This window comes from Corythoichthys intestinalis, chromosome 7 (genome assembly GCF_030265065.1).
Source record: "Corythoichthys intestinalis isolate RoL2023-P3 chromosome 7, ASM3026506v1, whole genome shotgun sequence".
Classification (NCBI taxonomy): domain Eukaryota; kingdom Metazoa; phylum Chordata; class Actinopteri; order Syngnathiformes; family Syngnathidae; genus Corythoichthys; species Corythoichthys intestinalis.
In genome coordinates, this window is record NC_080401.1 from 33,031,888 (window position 1) to 33,057,144 (window position 25,257).

The 25,257-nt window shown below is 41.5% G+C and overlaps 1 protein-coding gene across 2 annotated transcripts in view; it reads right to left on the bottom strand.

Annotated features, from left to right (window-relative positions):
* plpp3 (phospholipid phosphatase 3) overlaps positions 1 to 25,257 on the bottom strand; it is a 53,058-nt gene that overhangs the window by 20,278 nt on the left and 7,523 nt on the right. Inside the window, exons 2-6 of one of the 2 annotated variants that reach the window (XM_057840610.1) lie at positions 9,993 to 10,147; positions 6,879 to 6,971; positions 6,615 to 6,802; positions 6,250 to 6,307; positions 159 to 335 (exon numbers count right to left, since the gene is read on the bottom strand). In XM_057840610.1, the coding sequence (XP_057696593.1) occupies positions 159 to 335; positions 6,250 to 6,307; positions 6,615 to 6,802; positions 6,879 to 6,971; positions 9,993 to 10,147 (671 nt within the window). Of the gene's footprint in view, positions 1 to 158; positions 336 to 6,249; positions 6,308 to 6,614; positions 6,803 to 6,878; positions 6,972 to 9,549; positions 9,708 to 9,992; positions 10,148 to 25,257 lie in introns of both variants that reach the window. The other variant, XM_057840609.1, reaches the window with a different exon arrangement.

A 25,257-nucleotide genomic window follows, 5' to 3' on the forward strand; every position in this document is an offset into this window, starting at 1 on the left:
GCCTTGGTAATTTATTACCTATTATTTATGAATATGTAGCAGAAAACCAGAAAAGCGAAGGCTTATTTTTCAAGAATATCAGAGCCCAAACATCCTGCAGTTCTTGAACGATTATCAGGAGAACACAAGCACACAAGATATAATTTGTAGGCACTCACTATGCAGTAGGCCACCAGGGCTCCTTGCACAAAGCCTGCCAGCACGTCAGTAGGGTGGTGCTTGTGGTCGGAGACACGCGACAGGCCGGTGTAGAACGCCATCATCAGCAGAGTGAACTGGAGTAGCGGGCGCAGGAGACGGGCACCACGCCACGTGAAGCGGGACTGGAGATAGAACTGTAGAGATAAAGCGTGTTGTGTGACATAAAAGTACAGCATTATTTATAGAATTGGTGTCAAACCCATGGCCCAGGGGCCAGATCTGGTCTACCAAATCATTTTGGGTGGCCCGCAAAACAACTTCATACTTGTTGCTGTTATACCGAAGTTGCAGATAGTCGTTATTTATAATAATATTGAAACATTTGTTTTTACCAATCCAATGGCTTCTTTTTTTCAGAAACTGATATAATTCTTTTTCTTGTGTTCATGTAATATTAAAAGGAGATCAGCTGTAGATATGGGTTTGCAGTCATAATGGCTTTCAAAGGTAAACCACAACTACCATGTGGCTGGTGACAAAAACATGTTTTGACGTCCCTGATTTATAGACATAAGGATTAATTAGATCAACTTAGTTTGAAATATAGCTACCATATATTTTTTTAATTACAGTACTCTAAATCACATCTGAGTATAAATAGCACACACCAAAAACAAACATACAGCAAACATATTTTCAAGTAATAACAATGAAATGAAGAACAACAGGAGAAATTGTTAACGTAACATACTTTATTGACACTTATTCAGATAACTACAGCCTAAACAACACAATCTTACTCCAAATTACTACTAAATCCATTCCAGTCTTCGGGGCAGTTTACATGGTGATGCTCCGAGAATACGACAAATTTCATATTTGCATTTATATGGTTCCGTCTCCATTCGAACAAGGTCGCAATTCCGTTTGAAAACGATATATCGTAATTTCCCGAATATAAGGCGCACCCGTGGATAACGCGCACCCCAAATTTACTTGTAAAATCAAGGGAAAATTATTGTACCCGTGTATAACGCGCACCCTAATTTTAGCACCAATAAATAGAACAATATAAGAAAACAGAGCTCGTGTACAGATACAGAAATGTCATTTTACTGACTGGTGAAACACAACACAAGCATAGCACATTGGTAGTTCAAAACATTACCGTAAACTGACAATATGTATGGTAATAATATGATCTGAAAACTTCTTGAATTTACCAGAATCCAGGAGAAAACAAAACAGAGGTGACTTTTCTTTTAAAGGCTGCTGTATAACTTGCTTGTTTCATCATGATGAATAAATTTTTCCTCCATGGATTGATACGGTAAAATGAAAGTGAGAACGTAAGTCGGAAATCCGAGAGAGCTCATCGCTGTCGACATGACAGTAACAATAGGAACTATTGTTATTTGGGTTTGAGTTTCCCGAGGGACAGATATAGTTGACGGACACAGGAAGTCTGTGTTGTTACGTTTGTTATGGTCCGAGTTGCCGAGCTGCAATAAACGCTGACTCAAATGAGTTCAAGAAACTAAATTCTGTGCTTTATGAAGAGTGAAGAAAGCAGAATTTTACACAGACGAAGTCATTCGGCCGATCAGAGAGAAGTATTACCGAAACAAAATGGTGACGTCACGTACCGTAATGGTCGGCAACGGATCGCCGCATACGTTTCTTCAACACAACATGGCCATGTCAATTTAAAAAAAAAAAAAAAGTTTTTTATATTATATATATATATATATATATATATATATATATATATATATATATATATATATATATATATACTTATATACTTGTAAAATCATGGTGTGCATTACCAACGGGTACATGGATGGAGACAGAAATATGTATGTATATATATATACATATATATACATACATACATACATACATATTTCTGTCTCCATCCATGTACCCGTTTGTAATGCGCACCATGATTTTACAAGTTGATTTTGGGGAAAAGAAGTGCACGTTATATTTGGGAAATTACGGTAGTATTCATGTCACGTTCTAGGGGGCAGTGCACTTTGACACCAACAACCTCCTTAGCCCGGGAGGCAACATACCCGCCCACTCCAAGCATGGCATTATTTGTTTTGCTCCAAAAGGCACAAAAATGGAAATACTAAACATATTTAAATTAAAAATATTATCGAAACAGTAAATTAAAGCCGACGTTCCACCATGTTTGCTGTTTTTAATGTTTAGTAGCAGTGCTGACGTCATTGGCGCGAGAGCTTTCCATGATATGGTTGCGGAGCAACCCTCCACAATCAAATCCTTGGAGCTCTGAATCAAAGGTTTGCGTCTTTGCCTTCCATTTTCTCCGACACCATATAAAGGCGAGGCCATTCCGCAACATAATCATTGCGTCTTGGTGTCGCCATGTAAACTGCCCCTTCAACTTCAGTACCGCTTCTGAATGACTCTGCCAACTCTGAAGGTAGAGGCCACGCCTAAAGCACCCTTCCTGTCACAGTAAGCGGTATAAATTGCACCTGAGTATAAGTGGCATGCACAGCCAAACTACAAAAGAAGTGTGACTTATAGTCTGGAAAATACGGTACTACTTTTATACTTCAAGAACACTTCATAGACTAGACGTAGGGTTTTCTCATGAGCAAATTTCTAACAGACTGTCATCATTGGCAAAACAAGTGCTTTAACTCACTTTTGTCTGTTTACGTGTAGCCGCGTTCACAAATGCAAACTCGTCTGTGGTCATGAAAACGCTTGTTTTGTATTCTCGCATTGCCTTTCTCACCCTGCACCTGCACACCCGGGCCAACTTCCTGCGGGCGCAAAAAGTCTAGACCATATCAAAGTGGACGTGGCCCAGGAGAAGTGTAGAGCTTCACACACCCTCAACTGCCCGTGACCTGGACTGGCCGATTTCATGGCTCTACACGCCAGCTGTAAAAACATCAGCGCACAGGTTTGGGGGGAGGGGGGGATAGACAGAACCGCAGACTGACGTACACAGTTTTCAACAATTTCTATCCTGAATTAATGTAAACGGATGCAGCTCTTGAGAAGGTTCTGGTTCACGATCGGGTGGGGGGGGTTCCAACCACTGTATTCCCACGCGTTAAGTGGTGAGGTCAGATGAGGTGCCTCAGACATCCTCTCGTTTACCCTTCGCTTCCTGTTTCTCACAGAAGTGGGCAAAGCCTCCGCCAAGGTCTGCCCAGCCCAAAAAGTCTGACGTGTGTGCATCTTATAATCAGTCATGCTAACAATATCTGCAGACAGCCGCAGTTGAGCGAGAGCCCCGCTAGGCGTGGACCCCAAAAGCTCCTGTGCGTTTCCTTTCGGACACTCTATCATTGTTACTTTTTCTGCATTTCGGAAAGAGAGGAAGGAGATCCCTCCCATCCCTCCCGGTCGTGGCAGGGATTGTTTAGACTGCAGACTTCCTGTGCGGCGGTTCTCAGGTAGTCGGGGCGAGGACGAGCCAGCCCTCGGCTGACATCCTAAACCTCTCGACTTAAAGTGCACTTTCTTGAGGGGCGATGAGAGAAGGCTAAGGCTGGATACTAAGGCATGACTGGAGCCATAACAAGTACTGTAAATGAAAATGCTACAAATGCGATAGATACTTTAGTCTACTTTGCATGTTAATACTTCAAAACAGATATTTGACATTCAAGAATGGGAGGACATTTTACATCTTAACCTTCCAGTTTCTGAGTCAATTTACTTGTTCTGAGACCAAATCTAAAAAAACTGAAAAAAGAATGCTCCTTTTTTATTTTTAAATTTCAAATAAGTCTGGAGTACCTTGTAAAAAGGCCTAGAAGTGACATCATCAAAGTTTTCATGCAGCAGCAAATTCATGTTCTTGCTTCTATTTTTCATATTTTTATAAACTAGTTTAAATGTCCTAATCATTTCATGTCCATCATGTCCTGTTAAACATTTGACCAAACATACAGAATATATATATTTTAGGGCTGTCAAAATTATCGCGTTAACGAGCGGTAATTAATTTTTTTAATTAATCACGTTAAAATGTTTGACGCAATTAATGCACATGCCCCGTTTAGATGAAAATGACAGCAGTGTAATGTCCGCTTCTTACTTGTTTTTGTTGTTTGGCGCCCTCTGCTGGCGCTTGGGTCCAAATGATTTTATGGGTTTGGGGAGTGAGCATGGTGTAATGACATCAACAATGGCGAGCTACTAGTTTATTTTTTGATTGAAAATTTTACAAATCTTAATAAAACGAAAACATTAATAGGGGTTTTAATATAAAATTTCTATAACTTGTACTAACATTTATCTTTTAAGAACTACTAATAAACAAATACAGTACTTATGTGCCGTATGTTGAATGTATATACCGTATCCGTCTTGTGTCTTATCTTTTCATTCCAACAATAATTTACAGAAAAATATGGCATATTTTATAGATGGTTTGAATTGCGATTAATTACGATTAATTAATTTTTAAGCTGTAATTAACTCGATTAAAAATTTTAATCGTTTGACAGCCCTAATATATTTACTTATGTACAGTAAGTTTGGCTTCTTGGTCAGTGGTAACAGCTAGCTTCTAGTCCTGGGAAAATTTTTTACTACTGATCGGCAATCTTTTTACCTATAACCTATATATGTGATTATGCCAATGTCATAAATTATGAAATAATAATTGTACTATAAATGTGTAAGATGAGATCAAGCCTTTGATAGTGTATTACCTATTATTGATGAATAGTTAGCAGTAGATAAAACTTTTTGTTTTACTTTTTTTTTGTTTTTTTTTTTCTTTCAATTCTAGAATGACCCATATCTTGATACATATATATATTTTTTTAAGTAAAATGAGTTACGACAACGAAATCCCAAACCACATCTGTGTTCTGTTACGTTGACTTTAGTGGGTTGGGAGGCAGGCCTTTGGAATGTCAGTTTAAAAGACTCCCCAAACGTTTTTGTCTCACCCAAACAGTCTGATCTGAGCAGAACGACAGAAGACTCCCATATTCCCACAGCAGAGACAGACAAAAGCGACGTTAAGTCTAGTCATTTCGAAAATCCATCCAGCCCACTCCAGTCCAATCTTCTCCTCGCTGCCTTTCTGGTTGCTTTGTTTCAAAGAGTGCGTTAAATGAAAACACACAGAATGTGTTTTATGCCCTTCTTCCCCCTCCCCGCATTCACACCAGGCTCCGATAAAACGTCATAACTGTGGTCAGGACCATAAATATCCCACGCATGTTGTTTCTATTTGTCCAACAAATGTTTGGCTCTGTTACCCAAGTTTTTTGGGGAGGTAAAACCTGCTAAAACAGACACATATAGTGTGCACATTGAATAAAACAAGTGAGAGGAGAGCTTAAGACAACTGCCAACGGAACGTCTCTGGAGGATGTTCAAGTTTATACTCAAACCACATCAGGCGTTGTTTATTCCCATGAAATACAGTATATTGTTTCCTGGGTGGGCGACTGGTGTTTGGGGGTGTGTTGAAGTGGTTATATGGTGGACAAATCAACATGTTACCATTCCTTGCCTTTCTGGTTTGCGGGTGGTTGGTTTTCCGCCCCAAAGTGAATCCATCACGGCAACAAACAAGAACCATGGAGGAAAACAGCTCCGCTCATGAACATTTTCGACCACATAAATTTGCATAAAAACTACAACAGCCTTTTTTGTTTTTGTGTTTTTTTTCAACTTCTTCTCTCAAGGGAGAACAGCTGAGTTTTTTTTTCTCAACTCTTAACTCAACTCTAACACGAGAAACATGCAAAGGGTTGATCGTGCGAGTATGTAATTTAGGCCTCTGGAAGTACAAAATTCCTCCAGGGTGCTGCACCCAAATGGACCCTCATTAACAGATGTATGGGGAGGGGCGTAAAACGGGGGTAGGAAGTGCACCAGCAGCTGCAATGAAGAAAACAGGTGGAGTGTATCCATCCATCCCTTAGATGAGGATGTTTTTGTTCCTCTCTTTCATTCTTTCATTGCAGCGCCCACACCCTCTTCCCACATGTTGGCTACAATCAATGAACAATTGTTTTTTTTTCTCTATCTTGTCTATGTAAGATAACTATGACATCATCCAAACTTTACCCCCACAGGTGGGTTACTTACCGCCAGGTAGAGCATGGAGAACATGGAGAAAGAAGCATGTCCGGAGAAGAAAGACTTCCTGTGGAAATAAATATCACAGTTCAAAAGAGGGTCGTTGCAACAAGTGGTTTAAAAATGCCTGGCCAAAGAACTCTGAAAAAAGTCAAGGCAAGGCACACGAAAAAGACAACAGCGTCATATAAAGGAAATTCAAGGCAATTGCATGTTACTATTACTGTATGTATGTCACATAAAGGAGTTAAAAATGATTACCCTAGAACAATGCATTTGAAAAAAAATACAAATAAAGGTAAATAGTCTAATTAAACCTCTAACAAACACGTTTAAACACCGAGGATCATGGTGTTAAAAATGTTTCCAACCACCTGGCCTCTTGCACGTCACTGTCCTTCCCACTGCAGGTGTACTCGGTGATGTAGCCGAGCGAACAGTTGATGGCGGTGAAGTCTGGCTTGCACACATCCAGGAAGTGTGGCCTCATTCGACCCACGGAAACCTTGGCAATGTCCGTGAATGACTGGCTAATGGCACAGCCAAAGATAAACACGCCTATCTGTGAGACAGCATCACACATTTTACGGAGAATGTCACCTGCACATCACATTTAAGTGAACGGATCGAGTACTGACCTGTTTGTAGAAGGCGGCGACATATGGGTTTCCTACAAAGGACTTAGTCCCTTCATGTAGCTGGTGAATCCTGTAGGATTCTCCGATCACGATCTACAAAGAGAGGACTAGTTGATCTCTAAAGGATTGGCTGAAGCTGTGACTCAGAGACAATCATGCGCTATGACGTTGACTCGTGCAAGAAACCATCTCAAAATCACACAACAGCGACAATCACACAAAGACACACACATAGAGACACAATGAGCATGGCCTGCCTTTCCCTCAGGCAGTTTGAATGTGATGGGAGATTATTAACGGGTGTTTAAAAATGATGGGACCTTTAATGGAGATGGATGAAGCCAATGTAATGAAATATGAAGCCCCTTTCCTCTCCTAAGGTGTGTTCATAGGTGTGGTTCGCCTAAACATACAAAGAGCATTTTACAGACCGTTAAAAGCCCTACTGTACGAAATTTTCTCGTCTTGGGTTAATATCTCTACCATGAATGCCCTGACTTTGATGGTACTTAAATGGTACTAATGGTATTAGTTGGGGTGGACGAACCTCCCTATGAGTCCTGCGGTATTTCAACCAAAGTGGTTTTATATAGCCTAAGGCCCCATGACAAGGCCCTGTCTGTACTTGAGGAAGGCTTAAGCTTGAGCTAGCCTTCGAGCCACGGGCCTGTCAATCACCTCCACACCTCAAGGGGTGTCTAACTGACATGCTGACCACTCTCTATCGTTAAAACTATATCCGCTAGATTCAGTCTCCGACTTCCAGAGTATAGACCTGACCGTCGTCTTGGACTCAGACATGCTAGCAAGACGAAGATGCTATCTCCTGTTTGTTTATTAGAATAGCACAGTATGTGTTACTCCTGATAAACACACCTATCGCTGCCTAATGGGTGGTCACCTGGCAAGCTCACAGCCAGAGCAAACAAACACTGAGATTTACTCGTGTGTTTGTGCTATTGTCTGTAAATCAGTGGAGATTAATCTCCCAAGAGGCCAATGCGGTCCTTAACAGCTTATTTAGACTGCCAACACTTACATTCAGTCTTCTGTCTTCTTAATTGCATATTTGTGTTTATCTGGGATAATATGTAAGGAATACAACCAACGACACAGCAGGGAATTCCCTTATGGCATACATGGAATGGCTCGTACAGTGTACAGACTCAAAGGAACTCCGTCGGCATGGCAGCAGACGCCGCTAATGGAGTACAGCTGCGCGAGACACGCCAGCTTTGCCCACACATGAGCGTGTACGAGCTAAACCGTACAAGCACACAGAAAGAAGAGCTGAGCTAGTGCTATGTACTGTCTGGGAACTTTTGATGGGAGGTTGTGCTGCAAAGATCATCTAGCCTGACCATGTGCCACTAATTGACACCTACAAACCCAACCGCATGTCATTAAAGCATGTTTCCACTAACCCTGACACCTCCCCTTTTCTCTCTTCCCTTCTAAGTCGGTGGAACAAGAGTTGGGTCATTGGAATGAACACTTCATGCTAACTTGGGTGACTAGCAGCTTAAGTATGAAACAATTCACCCGCCATGTCATGCAAAGGGACACTGGCAATTGGCATATAAGTTATGACGATGGGTAAAAACTCTTTAGTGTTTGGCAAACACACACAGAAACACTTGTGACGCTTGAGGAAGGGGTGGCGGGGTTTCTCATTTGTACTGACTCACTTGGGGAACAAATAGCTTTGATGATTCAAAGTGGATGGAGTATGTTTTAGGAAATATGGAAGGAGGAGGACATGTAAAGCACATTTATAGCATCGGACTACATGATAACATACTGGCAGAGATGGGATCTAGGCACGCTTGCAGGTCTCTGGTAAGTCTTCAGGCCTGAACTACAATTCTCAAGCAAGTCCAAAGTCGTTTTGTTGTTGCAAGTCAAGTCACGGGTTACCTATAGTCCTGTGATGAGCCAAGTCCCAAGACAACTCAAGCTACCAATGCCCTTCAAGTTAAGTGTCACATTGTGCTGCTGGTCAGATTTTGTTTTGTTACAGAGATGTTACTGTGGGAGCGTTCCCGACATCGCATCTGCAACTAATTCCAATTCATCAACAGTAATTTATAAACGCAGGCTATCTAAGAGAAGGGTGCTGAGATATTTTCTCGCTGATCGCCATTTGACATCTCGTACTCTCGTCTCGTTGCATTTACTTGTTTCGCACCTACGTGGGGTTTTTGTTCGTCTGCTGCTCTCGTTTGTATCCTCTACCTCTTGCAGGTGTTTGAGTGTCTTCATTTATTTTTTGGGCTCTCTGCCTATTGCCTTAGTTACCCTCAAGTTAGCATTATTGAACCCTGTCGACCTGCTGTCACAGACCTGTTTTGTTATTTCCACTTTTGCGAGATCGCTTGTTTTTTTTTTTTGTATTAAATAAACCCTTGTACGCATCCCTCAGTTGTTGTCTGCTTGTCCAACCTTGTTTCCGCATTTGCGGACCCTAACATCAAGTCTCAAGTCTTGGACTCTCTCCAAGTTTAGTCGCAAGTAATCGAAACAGTGACTCTAATCCAAGTCACAATGACTTGAGTTCCCATCTCTGCATAATGGACTAAGGTGGAGCTACTGTCATTTAATAGCTAGTTAAGGGGAGTAAAAGGCTTACATTGAAGGAAAAAAATAGAGGGAAGTGTGTAGGTCGACTTACAGAGATGATGGCAATAAGAATGCCAACACCACAAAGCATGGCATCGCTAATGGTGTCGCCCTCTTTTTGTGGGTAGCGGATGGACTCGTCCGAACAGTAAAACCCGCGCTGGTATGGCTTTATGGTGCTAGTCTCAATGATCAGGAAAGGCAGGCTAGCTACAAAACAGAGAGAGGGAGGGCAAGACAGGAAGAAGGAGAGAGAGAAAGTACCAGGTCAGTGACACGGACATAAACAGGAGAAAGCACAAGGAGCGCCCTGGCACTACGGGCTCATGGGATATAACAGAAGTCGGTGGCCGGAGGATGTCACTTTGCACTTTGCTGGTGACTAATTTCACCTCTATAAGCTTTTATGGTCAAAATGTTTTCAAGAAGCCCCCGTTTCTGCTTTCCATTGTTCCCCAATGCAGAGGGCGCTCGTTGTGGGGTTGGGTCACTTACAGACACCGCGGGCAGTGTCAACCCAACAGAAGTGAGCACCGAGGATGGCACGGTGCTGTTCTTGTAGGGGTACGTCAGGCTGGAGTCCCCACAGTAAAACCCTCTCTGGTATGGACGAATAGAAGTACGGTGCAGAACCAGGCTGGGCAGCATTGCTAAACACACATACACAAATGGATGGATGGATGATGACACACTCATACACATCTCCATCAGGAATCAACACCTGCTGCATGTAAACTCACCTGTAACCTGAAAAGAAAACATATTAAAGGACCCCACAGGTGTGTGACAGCTAACTGGATGTTTATGCAGCAAACACTCTACCACTGCTCTGATGACAGAGCAACACTGAGCTGTTTATCTTTTAGCAGGAGAACCCCAGCCCCCCTCTCAAGTCCATACCACCATGGCAGAGCAAATAGACACTTGGGGGTAGGGAGGTCTATTACTACAGACAAATGAAGCAAATGCGACAGGCAGTCCAGCCTAGTTCTCTGAGGATGGGTTTACAGTGGTGAAAACCTACCATAGTACTATGGTTTCTGTATTTTTAAAAATGGACAATGGTCCATTACCACTGTCAGGTAGACAAGTGCTTTTGTAAAAAAAATACAATTTTGTCAGTACATCTTGGCACCTGGGTTGTTGGGTTGGCTCCCAGGGGACCATTCAAGATTGAATTACCTCTTGACCAAATAGAATATCGCAATAATAGGTGCTGACAGTCTTCACGCATGAGTGGTGATTATCAGATCTACCTAACAGTCTGGAGATATGCAAATACTTTGCAAAAGATTCTACATTGTTCATAGGTGTGATTTTGACTTTTGCCTATTATATCCATCCAGGGTGTACCTTGTGTCTCTTATCTTAAGTCAGCTAAGCTGGACTCCAGCTCAAGAGAACATTAGCTATAGAAAATGGTGAGATGAAGGCATCTAATACCATGAGAGAAATATAAAAACACAAATCCCCTAAATCCTGGCATGGAACCCTTGGTTTCAAACGTGTAGGGAACTTTAAAATGTGTTCATATTAAGGCAAACAAACCAAGCCCTCCCAACTGTGGAACATTTTTGCACATGAGAGCATGTTTGGCACTGCAATGGCTCATAAATAAATGGAGAAGAAGACACTGAGGCGTCCCGAAGACCCACTGACATACGAAGCCAGAGACTGTTCTTCTCAGTGTCTTTGAGATTAGGTTCGAACCGAGAAGTCTCCCCTCCACTCGCAGTGTATCCCCACCTAATGAAGCAAAGAACCACAGCCTTTGTCTCACCACTGATGGGGAGGCATGGAGATTGTGTTACCGAGTGCCTGTCCTCAAAAACACACCAGTAAGGAAAAGTGGGGGAAAAATCCTCAGCACACATCTGATCCAGAGTTCTTTTGCATGCCATGCTTTAACATCTGCTCCTACTTGGAGGAAGAATGCACTGCCTCAGGTGTCAGACTGACCACTGACTTAATAATGAAGCCACGTCTACTTGTGGTTTGCACGATCGGCCTGCATTCTTTCCTCAAAGTAAAGATGATGTCGGTAATTTTGGTTTTGACCTGTAACAATAATGACACTACAGCAGGTGCATTTATATCCTGAATTTACAAAATGTTTACGTATTTTAAGAATTAAATTCGGTCTTTGACCTAGATAGATCTATTTTACTTACTCACTAACAAAATAAAAATACTTGCTGCAACTAAGCTGGCCATGTACCCTGCCATGACATCATCTAAGTTTTGTACTACAAGACAAATAATCATGCTTTAAAAGCCTTTTTTAGAAAAACAGAGCCTTTCGATGAGGTCAAGGTGTAGATTTCATCGATTGGTGGTAAACTCCATCTGTTGTCGAGCGCCATGTGATCATCTAAAGCTCCCAATCTTAGGGGTCAACTGTTTATGATATCTCGAGGGAAACGTGGCGGGTCTGTGTGTCAAAGGGCAGCAGATGGGATGGGCACCTGCGCAAACAGGGTGCAGTGCCAGGGTTCCTGGTGGGGGCCAGTTTAAGGGCTCAGGCTACTCTTTGATGGTGAGTCATGAGAACAAAGTCAATGGTCGATTTCGGGTGCAGATATTCACGTGAATCGTTTAGCTTAACGCCTGAGTGAACTTGGCAGCACTTTAATACGTTAAACACAGTGAAAACACCAGTGGGCGTTGTGCTAATGCCCAGCGCAAAGCCAGTACCGCTGGGTAAACAATCATCACGAGTTGAACCATTTTCTTCTGTGTTGTTGTGTGAGGGGAGAGGTCCATGGGAGGGGGTTGGGGGGATTCTTATGCTAATTCTGAGAAGGGAAAGAAGGTTAGAGGCTTAACAGACATGAGAAAGACAACCACACACGCTAACCAATGCTTAGCGATGCAAGGACACCATGGGAAACTTGGTGGCTGACTCAGTGAATAGAAAGTGAGGGTAAGCGTTTGACAATAAGTGAATGACTCGCTTGTGTGTGAATGCCAAGACATGCCAACCTATTGTACACCACCAACCCTATTCTGAAAAGTTGCCAATGAGTGCTATAGTTGCGTACGGAATGGTAATTGCCAATCTGCCTTGTGTAAAGCAGTGTACATAGGTTCTCTGGATTTTATCTCCAATGTCTGCTCAGAAAATAATCCGGTTTGCAAATTGTACCACTCAACTGAGAGCAGTACGAACACACACGGTGCTTTCCCCCCGTCATTAATTTTCGATTGCCAGAAGTTAGTGGGTTTTAGGTTGGTTCAAAATACAAAACATGTTCCAAAAATCACTGTTGTAGCTGGCAACTTCAAACAGATCTCTTAAATAAGGCCATGAGAGAAAAATATGTTACTTCTCAGAATCTGCTGCTTCTTTCTCCTTTATGCTTCCTGGTTACTGCTCTTCCACGTAAACGGTAACTCTGTTTTTTTCTCCCCTGAGACCACAAGATCTCAACCAATCAATATCTGAAGTAGGGGTAAACTGATACATCACCTAGATTTTAGGATCAAGACAGTAGCTTATAAAATGTTTAAAACAACGTACTGACATATTGTCCCCAAAATATTACCTCATCCACGAATGGTGAGACACCTTCAACTGGAATTGGTTCAGAACTGTATTTGTGCACTGTGAACCCCGTTTTAACTTCCGCTGTAAGCATCTGCAGATGGAAGAAACATGACCCTCTTTGTTGGGCTAAAGAGTGACTGACCTTCGCAAGGCCCGCTGACCCAGACTGATTGGAGGAGTGATGGGGAGAGTGGCAGAGGAAGTGTTGAAAACAAAAGGTATGGTCGAGGCAGGGGGAGAAGAGAAAGAGGTGGGCTGGCTTGTTGGCAAAAGCCCGCTGCGCTTCAGTGAATTAAAAACTATAGGCTTTACTAACTCAATCATGAGGTCAGTATCATTCAGTGACACTTGAGAATCTCCTGGGTGAGAATGAGCTCGAAAACAGTTCAGCCTCTCATCGTTGTGGTCTGGCCTCTCTCTCTGACGGGCGCCACAATTCTTTACGGCAAAGCCTGAAAAAAACATGTAGCGTGCAGAAACACAGGGTGGGTGGTTGGTCGGGGAACAGTTCTATTAGTCTTATCAGATGAGGCTATGCAATTCTTTCTTTAAGTCTGTGAGGGGAAACCACTGCGGACCATTTGACATCAGTTGCCCCTTCCCCCAGGCACTGGTCCAATTCAGAGAGGCGGAGGGATGGAGGTATTTCTCCGGCTGCTTGAAGTAGTGTTTATGTGCGCAGTTCACGGCTGGGTCTTTTGAGCCTGTGTGACTGCCATCCACTCAAAATCCAGTCACATGACTCCTGCATGTCGACTATCTGGAAAAAGCAAATTGGTGTTGCTCTGCTGTAACACGGTTCGTCATTGGCATCCCCTGCTATCTCATCTGTTTGTCCGTCCATCTTTATTTGAAGACTGAATCACACTGTTGTAAAACTTGGTGGAAGAGTCTATCTTGGCCAGAGTAAGAAGGATTTTATATTTCTTAAGCGATTGATCAACAAATGTCCTCAAACTTGGTAAAACTTCCATATGAATGAATAACAGATAACTTTTTTCAGTGTCGACCACCAGGCAACTGTTCCCCACGGATCGGAAGAACGACTAGAAACAAATGGCCTCTAATTCATCGAAATCGGTAAAAATGTAATGGTCTGCCTTGCTAAATCAAAAGAATAACTATATGCATTTTGCAGGCAATCTTCGGCCCTCCCTGTGCAAATTGTGTCAATGCTTTCCTTGTTATCTCATTTACATGTGTCTATTGGCTATGTACATCTTTTGTATTTGTACGTGGCGACACTCCTGTGGCTGAGGGAGCGGTACCAAGCCCATAGCTGAGGGTAGGTGCGCTAGAATGTGTTAAGATTTGTTTTGACGGCATACTTTCTGTCCATTAACTTGCCTGATTAGATATAGTGGTGCTAGTGTGATTTAGTCAGAGTGTGCACCTCCATATACAGTGGGGCAAATAAGTATTTAGTCAACCACTAATTCTTACCCATGTTGACAATTACAGGCCCCTCTAATCTTTTCAAGTAGGAGAACTTGCACGATTGGTGGTTGACTAAATACTTATTTGCCCCACTGTACATTGGCCCATGTTTTGTTTACCTGATATTTGAAAGCTTGAGTGAGGAAGATTACGTAGTTAGTGCCCGTTTGATTGGTTTAGAGCTAATTTTGGTATAGCGGGAGTCAGATTAGCTGTTTGGCTCCCTTCCGAGTCTCAAACTGTTCATCTAGCAGACACAAAGAAAACAAAAATAGGGTAAATTCTGCGCTTGATCCACGTTTACACTGAGGGATGATTCAGTTCAGCTCAATTTTTGGGGGGGAAAAACTGCATAGTGTGTAGTGAGGTGGGAGTAAATAACTTTTATAAATTCAAAATCTTTCACTGTAAAGTTAATTGTATATATATATATATATTTATAAGAAAAGACAAACAAGCCCTAAAATTGGCAAATAAAGTCTGATTTAGCTGCCCAAACTCTGGTAAGCAGGATGGCAACAGCTGAGTCAGTTACCTTAAAAGTGTGACATCATAGGCTAATAGCCTGCGTGCTGACATGATGTGTAAACAAGAGAGCAACAGCTTTAAATCCTCCCTCAATCTTAGTCATAATCCAGTTTCAACACACAGCTGTGTATCTAATATTACCTGCCATTAGTACATCACTACACAGGCTGCAAAATATACAGAATTCAATGGGGACCAACGTTTATCAACAGTGCATTAAGTCTGTAGGCACCGTTCTGTTATATCTGCTGTTATATATGCTTCTGGGAATAATCGCAAACAATAGCCGGTTTTACATAGACTAATGCGGCAAGTGGATTCCACTTGACACGATACTAATATCCCCATGGAGAAAAGGAAAGTCTTCAGCCCTAAGCAGCACCCTTCTGTGCCCGCCATTCACATTTTAATAGGCTTTGGAGGCTTTTGCGTGCAGAATTAGAACAATATATCCCGATTATAGCGAGCGACGGCGAGCATCAGCCAGTGCGAGAGTTGACATAGGGTGGAGCCTCGCGGAGCAAGCTGTATTGTCGTATGCGCGAAAGGAGGATTTCCATGTACAGCAGGGGTGTCCAAACTTTTTGCAAAGGGGGCCAGATTTGGTGTGGTAAAAATGGTAAAAAATCTTGGCTGACGTCCTTTACGCAGAACAATATATTTAAGCAAATTTTAGCAAGCCATTCTGTGTGTCATATTTGCTTTATTATTATTTTTTTAATTTATAATTTCAACAATCTCGCAACTAGCATTCTCTTTCGACTCTCGGGCTCTTGCGAAATACTGCTGCTGTGAAATTAAACTAGCTTCAAAAGTTGCTTCAATTTCTCGCTGCCTATCTTCCCCGTAATCTTGTCGTACATATCAGCGTGTCTTTTTTGGTAATATCGCCTCACATTGAATTCTTTAAAAACAGCGACTGTCTCTTTGCAAATGAGGCAGACACAGTTGTTGCGTATTTTATTGAAGAAATAGTCCAATTTCCACCTATCCTTGAAGCGTCAGCCGTCGCAGTCAACTTTTTTTGTTGTTGATTGTCGCCATTTTAGAAAATTGGAAGTCAAGGATCACACGGGGTAATGTTGCTTAGCGTGCTGCTGCCTTTTAGTGGGTAAATGAGGAGCAGCATTTAGTGTGTAAGCTACTTCATATGCTGGTAGCTGTACTGCTTACCAATTTATTAAGTCTATGTGCGTGCCAGACGTTACTGATCTTATGACAGAGGCTGGGGGCCGGATGAAATTTGACCACGGGCCGCATTTGGCACCCGGGCCGCACTTTGGACATGTCTGATGTACAGGCTCTCGAAATGGGCCACATGACCTGTTCCACGAAAGAACGAGACGTGTTAAGAACAATCGTTTGGGAAGTTAGTGAGGATCTGAGGCCTCTTGACGTATTCTTTCTCCACTCAGTCAAACTTTACCCTTATTGTTCTTTATTCAACCTCTGGTCACTACATAGAAAACAGGACACTGATGCCTGTTTTTATTCTACACAGAAATGAATTGAAATACGTAAAAAATTATATGGTAGAAGAAAATTACACTTGCCGTCGCTTGGTAGGATTTTGACGCTAAGTAGCTGTAAGTACTAGTAGAAAATTGCCAAATTTGTATTGTTCTGCCTTACAGATAAGGAGTGATTTGTGTGACGAAAAGTACTTGTAATCGGTCAAAATACAACATCCATTCATCTTTTATTCTCTGTACAGCTTATTCTCACACATAGACTTTGTATTTAGTAGAAAACGAGTTCTTTTCTAACTGTACAAATATTGTTTTGTTTGCGCTAATCAAAAAACTGATAACCTAAACAACACATCTATCCCTACACATCCTCACTAAACCTGATATGTACGTATATATTTGTGAGTCACTGTTGCCTGGTTTATGCGTACAGATCCATTACCTCCAGGCCCATCCCAGTCTCTTGAGGAAAGCCGACATACTTCCAGCAATTCAAAGTCCCTCTATTTTACACTATCAATGCAGCGTAACCTGAGTAAACACTATAGCAAAACACTCAAAAGAGGCCTCTACGTGCGGATGTTGTACTGTATGTTTTCTAGCCACTCTATATTTATGTGACAGCGTGGGAGCACTGTATTTTTGGGGAAAATACGCCACACAGGAGTGAATCTAAGTTGCACCAGCAAAAAAATGCACAATTGAGAGGAAAAAAACATATACAGTAAATAACGCCTGAGTATAAGTTGCAGACATAGCTAAACTTTGAAAAATGAGTGGGACTTATGGTCGGGAAAATATGGTAGGTGTGACCTTTTCTTGAAAATAGGTATTTAAGAAAAAAAAAAATCTGATGTCTTTGGTTTAATTGGCCATTAAGTGTCGTTTGTCCCTAAAATTGATAGAAACCCTTATCTAAAAGGATCTTGTTGCTTAGCAAGCATATCTGAGTGTATTTGCTGATCTTTCCTGATGCTGTTAAGGCATTAATACCATCCTGTGTGCATCCCGCCTTCCGCTGCTTCACACACAATAGGATTAGTTCTTAGCAGATCTCTGCTAAATCTTAGCTGAGTGTTCCATCTTGCTTTCATTGTCAGTCGTCTCTGGTCACGACACGTCTCATTTTTTATTATTTAACCCATTCACCGCCATCAACGCCAACATTAGCATGATTTAATGGAAGAACCAATGAGCGAATAAGCAACTGGGTGAACTATAAATCCTTCTCCACACCCTCTTGGGATGAAAATACAGCCAACCTGGGATCCCTCCAATGTGAGGAATGCTTTACTTTTATATCCTGAGGTCACTGAAGAGAGGTAGCAAAAGTACTCACACTTGTGTAAATAAAGACTCACGTACAGTGGTTCTCAACTCCAAATCTGGTTCACGTTTCTCCATGTCACTGCTGTCCCTATGTTTTCCAAAGATTTCTATCATTCAAATAATCAATTTGGATCTGAACCGCATTCAAAATTTAAAAGCTCAGATTGCACAGACGTAATTCCACACTTCTCCATATGCCAAATGTTAACCTGGGTATTTTAACACCATCTACGTTTGAATTTGAAATTCAGGTGTTAATTTGTTCAAACTTCCATTTTGGGAGTGTGAGTGAAAGTGAGCAGAACCAAGAAAGGCAAAAGGTGAGGGACATGACACACATAGCTCTTGGATTCTTCTGCAGCGCGTCTGTGTCACAAAGTCTTCGTCTTGTGCCTGTGTGGGCCCGCGTGGGTGTCAAGAGTGGATGACTGTGGCTATACTGGCAGCGTCTGCAAAGATTTCCCCCCACAAACATTTTTTAGATGCTCACCGCCAGAGTCTCCCGCAGTTAAAAACACAAACTGGGCTTGTTGCAAACAAACCCCAGGTCTTATTTGCACACGTTCATTGTGGTGCTCGTAGTGTATTATGAACTCATATGCGTCCAAGTGGTCAAAACATCACACATATAAAATTAATTCACCAAACTCTGCCCGTTTCTCAACGTACTGCCCAGTCCATGCACTTTGACGGATTCACAGGCAACATTTTTGCCCAAAAGAATACAAGAACACATGGTTTGCTCATAAAGGGGTGGGGTTTTTTTTACCCTTCACCCCAAGAAAAAGCGAAACAAAAAAAGTTACCGAATGTATTTACTAGACTCACATTTTTTAATCTGATTCACATTATTTAAATTAGAAAAAAATTACAAAATCAAAGCAGACCAAGACTGTAAAGTATTTGGTTTTCACCAAGAATGTACGGTTCCACTAAAATTTGTCAAAAACATCCCCATTTTGGCCCCATTCATTCCAATGGCAAATTCAATACCTACTAAAGACCCACAAAAACCTTTCCATTCACTCTCATAGACTTTCAATACGAATTCACAAAGAAATTTTTGTGGGTGTTCATTATTTTTGACCAAAAAATGTCATGAGTGACCCAGAAATCTATACAAAATGACCTTGAAAATGCCCCCAAATCAACAGGGAGTGATAGAAAATCACCAAGCTGTGACCTGGAATAGCCCTAAATCAACAGGGAAGCACCCGAAATCAACAAGAGGTGACCCGGTATTGTCCCACAAATCAACAGGAAGTGCCTCACGGGAGTTCACCAATCATTATTAGCCCAAATTAGGAGTTTCACTTGAAACATCCAGTGTGAAAATATCTTTTTCCCTGATATGTGTCACACATGAAATAACAACACGTGCACACACATACAGTGCAGTGGCTGAGGTCAGCAGAGTGGTGTACACATTGAATCCCTGTCCTACCCCTCCCTCTATGTGGCAAACGGGGGGCCGCTGCAGCAGCATGTGCTTACTCAGAGAGATTTTATTCAAAGGAATAAATGCCATTTCTTTTTTCCTCTTTCTTTTTCTCCCCCAGCCCTCTCTTTTTTTTTTCTTTCTTTTTTTTTTTTTACTAGCAGGCATTTGCTGGGACACCCTCGAGAGGGCTTTGATCAACAGCAGAGCCCTGTGTTGCTATTAGCTTGCAGGCACAGATTAAACAGGATATATTTTGGATTTTTGGACTTTTTGTTGTTAGTGGAGGCTCCACCCTAATCAGGATAATTGGCATAGAAAATGGATGAATGTCACATACATGTTACTGAAACACCTGGAAACGGTTTTAAAATGTGAAATAAATGCATAAAATATCTCCTTTAAGAGACCCCCGGAGCAGTTTTGTTGGAAATCAGATCCACCTACCCCCGTTAACAAGAGGAGAGAGAGGACGGGATATTTATAATGTCTTTTAAAAAAAGATCTCATCAACGGGCCACGCTGGTGTTTGAAAAGGCAGGCCAAGCGCTCAGCTGCTGCTATGAAGGGGAAATCTGAGCAGCGCAGAAGGGGGTCTCAGGTTTGGTTTGGGGGAGCGGGATTCCATCAGGGTATTTGGCTGGCCGGCTGACTGGGCGTTGCACTCTTGATGCCATAATGGCATTATAGCCCCAAGGGACAAAAGTCTGGCAACAGAGAGGAGGGCTAGGCGCGTCTTTGAAACCCGACGCCTTTGTCCTGGATAACGGCTCGCGGAATTCCTTCCCTTTCTTGTCCTCCATTGCCACTCATCTGCTCCTCATTACCTCTATCACAGAGGGGACAATGGGTGTCAAACCACAGCCTCGGTGTGACTGCTACAACGACTAGCATAGAGTTCTTTGTATGTAAACAGGATAGGGCGCTGTGTTAGCAGGCAGAGGCAGCAAAAGTACTCATACTCTGCACTCAAGTAGAACTTATTACAAGTAGCCTACTGAGTAGAGCCCTTGACTAAAGTTAAACAAAAAAAGTACAGTCTTAAATGTACTAAAATGGAAAACAGATGATTTTTGTAGTGTTTGTTTTGATAACTCTGTACAACAGTAAAAAAAAAAAAAAAAAAGTTGTTTTTCGTGTTACAGTGAAATATTATGTAAAATATTACACTAAAGAACAACAACAACAAAAAACCTTAACTTATTTACTGTCATTGGCGACAATAGACGCCCAAACCAGGGCTGGCGAATGATCGCTGCCAAACCTCCCAGTTCAGGATTCGATGTCACTCGCCCTTAATGGCAGCCAATGAGTTGATAGAATATTTAATATTCAAGCCACTGTAACGTTAAACAGAATTTGAACTTATGCAAAATCAACAGAGAAAAAAATTACATAAATAATGATTCACAGAGAATGTCTGAATACCAGAAACAGTTGTTTTTTATTGTTGACACAGAACGCCGTTCATAGATAAGGCCGTGCTCTCCGATAAAGTTACAAAGCTGATTAGAATCTGAAAGAAAGGGGCAGTTTACATGGCGGCTCTGCGACACGAAGACGCAATGACTGTGTTGCTGAGTGGCCTCGCGTGCATATGGTGTCGGCGAAGACGAAAAATTCAGAATCCTGCCTCCAAAGTGGAAGAATTCGATTGCGGGGGATTGAGAGGGGGCAATCTCGGCATGCATATCAAAGGCTCCCGCGGCGCGACACCGCGCCTATAACGTCAGCACTCGTACACGTCACGTTGGGCGTGCGCATCGGTGCTACTAAACATTAAAAACAGCAAATATGGCAGAATGTCGGCTTTAATTTACTGTTTTAATAATAATTTTAAATTAAATATGTTGAATGTTTCCATCTTTGTGTCTTTTTGAACAAAAGAAAAATGCCATCGCTTCGAGTGGTCGGGCATATTTTTTTCCGGGCTGAGGAACTTTGGTGGGGTCAAAGTGTATCATTCGCTGTCGCCTTGTAAATCTGCACTGCCCCCTAGGGCCTGGTATGAATACTACATCGTTTTCATGCGGAATTGCAACATTGTTCGAATGAAGACGGGCCCATATAAATGCCAACATGAAATTTTTTTGTCTTCTCGGAGAGTCACCATGTCAACGGCCCCAAAGTCTCAGCCGAGCAGATAAGCGCTCCACCAACCCTCCATCTAAAAATGTGGCTTGGCGTTGAAATAAACTATTGCCAGATCATCAAGTAACCATGAGTGCATTTTTCTCATTCACTTATTCGCCCTCTGACCCCTCCCAACTCTGTCTGCCACCGGCCCGTTGGTCCTCATTAGCAGAAACAAAGGCACTCCGAGATGCATCAAAAGGCTTATTGTCTGCAGTATTACAGTGAAAAGTCCCAAGCCCCGCCCCCCAAAACATTGCATCTCTAAATCCACACAATATGCACACACACATAGAGAGGATTGCGCGTAGTAAGAGAAAGTGACAGACAAGAGAGGCCTGTGTAACAGCAGGGAGGCCACGACTGGGACAGCATGGTGCACCACAAGCATGCAGTGAGGACCGCAGCTTGCTGTCTGGCGGGCACAAGAGAGGCTAGAAGTACACACACAGGCTTCTTTTTTTCATAACATGCAAGCGGAGCGACGCAAGTCACTTAATCAGTGCATTCATATAGCAGAGGTTAGGCAAAGTTCTCTAATTTAATCCAACAATTGCTGTGTAATTATGAACGCAAACCCATATAAATATGCTATCGCCTCATTTTTTACATAACATTACATTACATTACATAAAAAACAAATACATGTGATTTTGAAATCAGAAGCCCAAAAACAAAACAAAAAATGCTTGCAATATCTCAATTTTCAACAGTTGAGGTCATGAAATTTGCCACAGAATTGGCATCAAGTTATTTTCTAAGTGGTCTTAAAAATGTCTTTAAAAGTCTGATATGTCACTTGATTAAACCACATAAAAGGATGTGACGGGACTTACAATGTTGCCTTCAGATACCTTTTGTGTTCTAAAATCCTCTTTTGATGCCAATTACGAGCAAACTTGTCAAATACAGTCCTAAAATGAACTTCCGACGAGGATATTCTCCTCCACTACCTTATTTCACTGCGATTGACAATGAAAAGATGTATTTTCATTTCAATTTGGTTGCAACAGCCTCATGCACCAACATTTTTGTCCTCATGCTATTTTCCCATGAATGCAGCTTGAGTGTGAAAAAGCCTAGAAAGCCTCCCAACTCTTATTTTCCCTGGGAGTAACAACATCCTGAGTTGGTCGAGTGCCCGCAAAGGCAATAAAAAATTCAAACACACACACACACACATAGAAAAGTTTACAGTGAGGCGCTGACGAGTAATTGCACACTCATCTAAATAAGCACTTGCGAGTGTGTTTACCTGAGAGGGCTGTAATCATGAATGATCGTAAAGACTATTGTTGTACAAAAGTAAACGTTATCTGCACTGTGAAACGTGAACGTTGACAAAGTTGTCAAATGTAAAAAAGAAAACACTAACCGATCAAATTTCTCGAAACACAAAACCTCGATCAACATCTTCATCTTTTGGATATGCTGTTTTGTCAAACAGAATGTTTCTCATTCAAATGTCTGAGAAGTTTCAGCAACAAAATAATCAAAAATGTCAAAATTGCATTTTTTTTTTACTGTTTTAGGTGAAATGTAATTGTGAAATGTGTACATAATATCCAAGGTTTCTACAGTTTTAAATCAAGTGAAATTTAAGGCTTTTAACAAACCTTTTAAAATCATTCTGAACAGAATTTGACTCCAATTAGGAGCAATGTCAGTGGCCAACCTTGCAAAATAACAACTCCTACAATGCAAGAAAATGTCAAAACTTTATAAAATTAATAATTAATAAGTCATTTAATATTGTAGGAATTTATAACCTAACAGCCACACAATAATATAAGACACTTGGTCAAGATAAGAGGTTTTTTCTAGTCATTGTCAATGAAAAAGCTAAAAGTCCTATTTGGGATACAGTGCTGCTGTAGAGTTCTAATGACAGCTTTGGGCACCCATAAAGCCCATGGGACACACATACACTCATGCTCACACCTCTTTGGTAGACACAAAACCCCAGGGGTTCATTCATTTTTAGTCAAGTGACAGACTAGCACACAAAACACCACATGGGGATGCAGAAAATATACAGTGCAGCATACATTCTCACCCTTGTTGTCATCTGTTGCAAATACAACCGTGCCATAGGGACCTCGCAACATAAACATGTGCATCCACAGCCAGCTTAAGGTGTTTATATCTTTGTCTCCGTATTTTTGACTGTTAGATTGCCAATAAATATTCTAGTGGCATGTCTCGTAAGTGTCACAAAGTAAGCACGTGGTTGCTAAATGCATCTTCCCTCAACTTTGTGGTGAAGTTTAAGAAGAAATCTAAATCAGCCATGTTATATTTGTTGGTCAGGAATAAGCAGTAAGGTTCGTAGTTTAATTCGACTCATCATTCACTCCCAGTCAAAATTAATTAGACATCCAACTGTCGATGGCAGTAACTGAGTCAATGGGGCAAAAAAAATCTGGAATGTAAAACAAAAAAATTCAAAACCTAAAAGGGCACAGTAGTTTATCGTACATTTACAAACAACTGCGCATATAAAGGAAAAGCGTATTCTTGCGCTGCAATGAACATAGCTGGAAATGTGCAGAAAAGTTGGTATGTGAATACTATATACTGTAACTACTAGTATGTAAATGTATCATTGTTTTCCAAAACTAAATCAGATGTTGGCAAATATTTCATTTAGATTCATTTTAAATCGGCTTATACTTGTACAGCACCTTTCTACTTTCAAGGTACTCAAAGCGCTTTGACTCTATTTCCTCATTCACCTACTGATCAAGCAGCATCAGGAGCAATGTGAGTTTCAGTATCTTGTTAATGGACACTTTAACATGGTCACTTTGGGTTGGGACACAACTACTCTACGACTGAGCCATGCCACCATCAAGCAAATTCTTTTATCAAAGAATAGAAAAAACAGAAAATGTTTTTTTATTTTCAAATATATTTTCCTTTGACAAATAATAATTTAAAACATATATTTTATAAATAAATAAAAAGGAGAATATATACAGTATATCACAAAAGTGATTACACCATCACATTTCTGCAGATACTTAAGTCTATAAACCCTAACCCCTAAACCCCAACCTAACTCTAACCCTCACTGACAAAATTACACTTTGACACAATGAAAAGTAGTCTGTGTGCAGCTAACTCAAAATATAGCCATTAACATACTGTATAAACCCCTGGCAACAAAAGTGAGTACACCTCTTAGAAACTACGTACATCCCTAAATGTCCAAATTGAGTACTGCTTGTCATTTTCCCTCCAAAATGTCATGTGACTCTTTACAGGAGTGCTGTCAGCATTGCTGCAGAGATTGAACAGGTGGGGCGTCAGCCTGTCAGTGCTCAGACCATACGCCGCACTCTACATCAAATTGTTGTGCATGGCTGTCACCCCAGGAGGAAGCCTCTTCTGAAGATGGTACAAAAGAAAGCCCGCAAACAGTTTGCTGAAGACATGTCAACAAAGCACATGGATTACTGGAACCATGTCCTATGGTCTGATGAGACGGGCGGGATTTCTTGTGTACTGTCTACAGGAGAGGCTGCCTCCTGGGGTGACAGACATGCACACCAATTTGATGTAGAGTGCGGCGTATGGTCTGAGCGCTAACAGGCTGTCCCTCCACCTCTTCAATCTCTGCAGCAATGCTGACAGCACTCCTTTAACGAGTCACATGACATTTTGGAGGGAAAATGACAAGCAGTACTCAATTTGGACATTTAGGCATGTACATAGTTTCTAAGGGGTGTACTCTCTTTTGTTGCCAGGGCTTTAGATATTGATGGCTATATTTTGAGTTATTTGAGGGGAAAATAAATTAACTCTATTATATAAGCTGCACACAGACTCCTTTTCATTGTGCCAAAGTGTCATTTTGTCAGTGTTGTCCCATGAAAA